Here is a 6,766-nt window from a genome sequence, read left to right on the forward strand (position 1 = left end):
ATCAATATGCACAATGTATTCAACAAATCAACAAATATGTACAAGTGGTTGATTATTTCTGTTTCAATCAACTAGATGACCTTTTTTAAACATGAAACACGTACACATTGCTGAATTTGAATTCAAATCTTTCCTATTTCCACACACAAAGCCTTTTTCTACATTATTCAAATCCAGAAATATGTAAACGGTTAAATGTTTAAATAAAACTAGTTTTTTATATATATATATTATAATATTAATATTATTTACACATTTAGAAATATTTCAGTTACAATCTATATATTTCTTAAATCCTGAATTATGTACACATTGTTAAATGTTTAGTGCCATTTCTTTCTAATTTTATACACAAGATGCATGTTTACAATCCTGAAATGCATACATATTGCTGAATGTTTATGTCAATTATTCAACACACAAGATGAATTATTTGCAAATCCTTAAATGTGTACAAACTGTGTTTTCAGTTCCTCTTTATATTTCCACACAAGATGCACTTTCTTTTAATCCTAAAATACATACATATTGTTTATATTGTACACAAGATATTTGTTTGTAATTTGTTTAACGATATGTACACACACACACACACACACACACACACACATTGTTCCTCCTATTTTTCCATAAACAAAATACAATATTAACACAACTTGACATATACACACATGTTGTAATGTTTAACAAAGTTCATTATTTTATCATTTAACTTGATGTGTTTACAAAATCTGAAAACATTGGGAAATTATTTCCATTTCTATTGAAAAGATGTGTCTTCATATACATACACATTGTAAACGTTTGATTCAGTCCTAATCTACTTCTATATACAAAAGCAAGATATCTGTATTTTAAATTCTGAACAATATGTATATACAATCAAATATTAAATCCAATTCATGTCTTTTTCTAAAATTCTCAAATATCTACACATTCAATTCCATTCATCAATACACATGATCCATGTGTCTTCAAATACACACACACACATTGTAAATGTTTGAGTCAGTTCTAATCTACTTCTATACACAAAATACAATGTTTGCAGATTTTGAAACACACACATTTTTATCAATATGCACAATGTATTCAACAAATCAACAAATATGTACAAGTGGTTGAATACGGGTTATCGCTTCTTTTTATATTGACAAGATATGCCTTCAAAAGCATACAAAATATGAATATTCTATTCTATCAACTTGATTTTTTTCAAAACATGAAATATGTACACATTGCTGAATTAAATTCAAGTCTTAACTGTTAGTTTAACACAAGATACATTTTGTTAAAGCCAATTTATTACTGTACAAAATATACAATGTTTCCAAATTCTCAATTATCTAGACATTGTAAACATTTATTTAAGTTTCGCTCTTTAATATTACGCTCAATATACATTTTTCAAATATTCAATTACAGACACATTGTAACTATGTCAAATTATCTCTTTTTTACTTTATGTAATATACAATATTTGCAAACCTGAAATGTAAACAAATTTTGCAATGTTTACTTAAAGTCCTTAAATTGGTTCATACATCTGATCAATTTAATGACGCAAGAACTATTTGCATTTGGTGCATCATTTCATATTTCTATTGACAAAAGTCTATAATTTGTTTTTCAGAACATGTTCAGTTTGATCCAACTCTTACCTAAATCTTCAAATACAAACACATTGTAAATGTCTGATCCACTAAAATATGTACACATTGTTTCATGTAATTCAAGAGGTTTTTCTTGTGAAGAAACATTTTGTCATATGTCAAAGTCAATTCCTTACTATATACAATATGTAATGTTTCCAAGTTCTTTATTATCTAAACATTGTAAACATTTCATTAAATTTCCTGTACATATATTTACACACTTGATACATTTTTCAAAACTTCATTTACATACACATTGAAAATATGTTTCTGAACATAAAATACAATATTTGCAAACCTGAAATATGGACACATTTTGCAATGTTTACTCAAGTTCACTAAATTTATCAATACAGTTGATCAATTTAATGAAGCAAGAAATATTGCAATCTACTTCTATACACAAAATACAATATTTGCAGATTCTGAAATATTCACACATATTATTAAAAAAGCAAAATGTATTAACTTTATCAAATCAAGAGATATGTACAAAATGTTAATCTGACCCAAGAACTCTCTCACCACATCAAGAATACTTTCTGCAACTTTAAATTCTCTCTGTGTATATTTTATCAGGAATTTTGAGCTCAGTTTATCCAGACATTTTGCCGAAGTTACCACCTCAGAGAAAAGGAATTGATCAGATCTACCTCTGTGCTAAATAGGTTCTGTACATGGTAACTTGTCTTCCTTGTCGTCATATCTGTAGTACGAGACTAACATCACAGTTTTCTCTGCAGTCTGGAACATAATACTGCCGTGTAGAGAACATGTAAAATTAAACTGTATGCTACATAACTTTGATATTTGTCTTGATACAGCAACGGTGGTGAGTGTGCATACTTTTTTCTACTGATGGAGCACATTTGACTGAGATGTGAATCAAAATTACCAATGTCCATCTGCAACGCTAATATGGTATATTAATATAAGGGGTTATATTTGTGCATCAATATAGAATCTCACCTTACATATCTTCTGCGAGATTGAGAACACGTTCTGCAAGTTCACATGCTTGTCTCGCTGTATTCTCAGTGTACACATCAGCTGGTGTATTTGGACAGGCAAGTCTATATGGAAATAGCATTCTGTCATCGTCACCTACGACATTTTGTAGCTGAGTCACAAGCTCAGACAAACGGACATTTCCCAGCCTGCTAGCTGCTTTTATGATGCCCTTTTTCCATTGACTCTGTGCCTTGCGGGCATCCCTGTTGTACCAGGCTGATATGACAGCCTTCTCTGCTGCCTGGAACACACAGATTGAACCTCTGACCACCAAGTGGAGACAAGGGTCACTTGAGCACAAATATCTAGATTCATTTTCAACACTAACAGGTCACCTTTTGAAAGTGCCTAAAACTTAAAATCTGATATGCAGAATCACAAGGTAACGTAAGCGATACACAGCATGGCAACTATTACAAATATAACTTATTGCAGCAACAGTATCAAAGTTTGTTTGTGACCACTGTCTTTACCGTGTTTCTTCAAGGTACTTGTTAAAAATTAGAATTTAGCTTCATTGAAACAGATTTCACATGATTCATACAGAACTGACATGTTGTAGTTATTGCCTCCAATTTTTTTCTGTTACCTTGAATGACATCATTGATCAAATCCAGCATTTCATTACAGATTCGATGAAAACATCCATATTAGTTTATGAATACATGTGAAGACCTGGGTTAAAATTGATCTTCAGTAACCCATGATTATTGCTAGAAGCAATGAACAGAATTGCTGACCTAGCTGACACATGTCATTGTATCCCAGTTATGTTGATCGATGCTCATGATGTTGATCACTGGATTGTCTGGTCCAGAGTTATTTACAGACTGCCACCATAGAGCTGAAGTATTGTTGAGTGCGGCGTTAAGCAAGAAATAAACATCTTATAAATTAGTCTATTAAATCAGCTTACCTTGAGAGCTTTGAAGGACACCCAGTTATAGTCTCTACCAAGTTGGAGAGTGTCCCTGGCTGACCTCAAGTCATATGTTGCCTGTCTGAGCCACCGTGTTGCTTCCTCTGGTTGAGGATGAGCAGAGTGGTGGCGATTGTAGGATGTGTCCCTTTGGTCTTGGTGTTGTTGGTACTGAGACCTTTGATGTGAACTTCTCTTCCTCATATGTTCAAAGAAACTTGAGTCTGCGTCATCTGCAGGGACGTCACCACCTTCAGTTATGCTCTGCCCTTTTTCAAGTTTCGTCACGTATGACTGAATATAGTGACATACTTTTGTACAGAAATCTTCATTTCCAATGTTCTTGTCTGGATGCCAAGCCAAGTACAATCTTTTCTTTACCCTTCTTCTTTCCTCCATACTAGTACTTGTTCTCCTAGTTTCTGTCAGAATATTTCTGATTTCCTTCAACACTGTATTCAGGTCTCTAGGTTTCACCTCTGGTAGTTCATGTTGAGATAGTTCTACTATTGCAGTGTTTTCACTCTTAATTTTGTACATCCTTGAACCACATATAGTCTCAAGATGTCCATTCCCAAGTGCAACCTCATATTGCCCTCTGACCAATAAAGTTTCCTTTGACAGGATTCTCTTTACAAGTGCATAGACATACTCAGGTTTGCCCTCTTCATCAGGAGTATCGGTGTCAACGACAGGGTCATAAACCTCCAGTCCTACATACTCCCATTCATCAAAGTCATGGAATCTGTTGTCCAGACGCCAGTGCATATCTTCTGGGATTGATCTCCCAGGAATAGGAAACGAATAGTCCTCTCTTAGTTGGCATTCATAATTATATGTCCTTACACTCTGTTCATCCAAATACTCCTTGTATGTTTCTGGGTCAGATTTTAACAAATGATTTATGTGAAATCTTGAAATCTCTCCCTCTGAAGTCAAAGAATAAATTGTTGATGTCAAGCCAGCACATAACTCCTCTGTGTTAATGTCATTGTCAATGAATAGGTATACTTTTGCATTGAAGTGTTCTTTCATCCAGCTCTTTTTCTTTTCGCTATGAGGTACTTGACTACCATCATTCTGTCTAAGTTCTGTTTGTAGGTTCTCAACTTCATGGATTTCCAGCTTCCTCAACTGTTCTTCAGTTGTCCTTGCTTCAGTTTGGTACAGACTTCGTTTGCGATCTGAAACCTTTGTGTGATTGACCAGTCTCACAATGGCACTAACAAAATCTGGATCACGTATTATGTCAAGATATTTCTGAGATAAATCACGAGGACATGCTTTCAATTTGCTTTCATCAGTGACAAATTCTTGGACTAAAGATGACAGCATCTTCAGCTGATAGCACTCTGGTAGCAAGTTAATGTGACTTTGTGGACCCTTGTTCGAATGTGGAAACTGCTCAAATCCCAAGTAATACTGCAAATCAAGAGATTGAACTCTTTCTAAGAAAGAATCATTATCAATGAAGACCAGCTGGCTGGAGTCTGTTAGTCTCCAGTTTGCATCTGGTAGATACAATGTTGGTACGTCTAATGTGGGAGAATCGTCTTCGTTTTCCTTTTCGATAAATTCAAACATTAGGGTAATGGCCTTCTTTGCTGTACGCAGATCTTCGTCTTTCAGTGATTGTGTCTTTTTGGACAGTTTCTCCAGCACACATGCATACAGGTTAGCATGTGCCTTTTCAGAAGCACCAAGACCCAGGAGAACTTGACGAAATTTTCGTAATGCACATGGTATTGCATAAACATATCCTTCCACAATCTGAAAAGACTCGATGTCTGTGACAACTTCTGAAGCTGGAACCATACATTTCTCTTCTGGAATATAGACTGTGCAAAAGTCTTGAAGCTGACGCATCATCCTGTCATTGATTTCTGACTTTTTAAAGTGTTCATAAATAGATTTCATGACACTTTCAATGATATGGCATAGCTTGGAAACAGAATTCTGGTTCTGAAGTTCTTTAAAAGAGCTGCATATGTTTTGTAAATGATTTGTTACATCTACATCTTCCGGTGTTGCTCTAATGCCAAGCTCAGAGGAGTCATCTTGGTATGGTATCCATTCCCATAGGGACGGGCTTGCACTCTTGTGGAACATTGAACAGCTTGTCCAAACACAGTGGTGGTTCTTAGGATGGAGTGATTCGCAGTAGGCAACCAGCCGTTTGCCCTCATGCAGCTGAGGGTGTATATCTATCAGCTCTTTTCGAACAGTATGAGGTAACACAAACTTTATCTCTCCAATTTGTGACAGATGTCCTTGAAATCTCCCATGGTGCTCAGCTAAGTATGAGGACAACACTTTAGACTTGTTGATAACGTCTTTAGTAATACCTTTGCTACCAAGGGCTTCAACTTTTCTAGCAAAGGTTAGATAAAGTTCAATGCTAACATCTTTCGTCAAACCAGCAATTTCCAAAAAGGTTTTCCATTTTTCTTCATCATATGGTGATGGTGGAAACTCAGCTGTGCTACACATCTGTTTGAAGACCTCTTCATAAGGACTATAAAACTCACTTGCACATTGACGTAAGCCCTCCTCTACTTCAATGAATCTCAATGTTTTCAACTCATCTTCCAGTGCTTTCTGTACACTACTTATTTGGAATTCTCTGGGTAATATGATATCACGTATGAATTCCAAATGTGAAAGTTGGGCTGAACTTGGCATACATTCAAATTTTGGAAGGACGATATGAACATACAGTTCCTCTTGTGTCAGTGTCTTTATGTGCAGTTTCTCATAAATGCTTTTGCATTGAACTTGCTGCTTGATCAATTCTTTACCAGTGGCCCTGATCAATTCACTGAAACCATCAGATGGTACATAATCATAGTGTTCTATTGCTAACACTTCATCTTGTAAAGCAACTTGCTGTCCACACATAGACTGATAGAATGGAAGTTTCCGAAGTAACTGTTGTGCAGGCTGTTCACAAATTAGGTCACTGAGTTTTTCAATATTTACACTGAAGTATTCCAAAACAGCCAAGCTGTCTTCTGTTGTAATATCAAGAGAGTCACTGAAATCAATGTCTGATAACAATTTTAGTATTTCATCAGGATTCTCCATTTTGGCAGCTAGAGATGAGGTTGCTTAATGATGTTTTGACAAAACTCAGAAAAAGGATGAAACAAGACCATCTCAAGTATTGGAACTTTCATGTTTT

General features: G+C 35.1%; 1 protein-coding gene across 1 annotated transcript; it reads right to left on the bottom strand.

The window, feature by feature from the left end:
- Positions 1–1,460: 1,460 nt before the first annotated feature.
- LOC124283234 (sacsin-like) lies at positions 1,461–6,679 on the bottom strand. The gene is made up of 3 exons (XM_046719266.1): positions 3,583–6,679; positions 2,625–2,907; positions 1,461–2,399 (listed from the first exon to the last, which is right to left on the bottom strand). Exons 1-2 carry the CDS (start codon positions 6,667–6,669, stop codon positions 2,626–2,628), a joined length of 3,369 nt encoding a protein of 1,122 aa, XP_046575222.1. The 5' UTR covers positions 6,670–6,679; the 3' UTR covers positions 1,461–2,399; position 2,625.
- Between the last annotated feature and the right edge of the window lie 87 nt (positions 6,680–6,766).

Source organism: Haliotis rubra, unplaced genomic scaffold, assembly GCF_003918875.1.
Source record: "Haliotis rubra isolate DU_JTF1 unplaced genomic scaffold, ASM391887v1 Scf311, whole genome shotgun sequence".
Classification (NCBI taxonomy): domain Eukaryota; kingdom Metazoa; phylum Mollusca; class Gastropoda; order Lepetellida; family Haliotidae; genus Haliotis; species Haliotis rubra.

Bases quoted from the DNA above. Each gene is read 5' to 3' on its own strand.
- LOC124283234 (XM_046719266.1), bottom strand. From the start codon at position 6,669: ATGGAGAATCCTGATGAAATACTAAAATTGTTATCAGACATTGATTTC. The intron at 2,908-3,582 runs GTAAGCTGATTT...TGTGTGTTCCAG, and splicing joins TGTCCTTCAAAGCTCTCAAG to GCAGCAGAGAAGGCTGTCAT.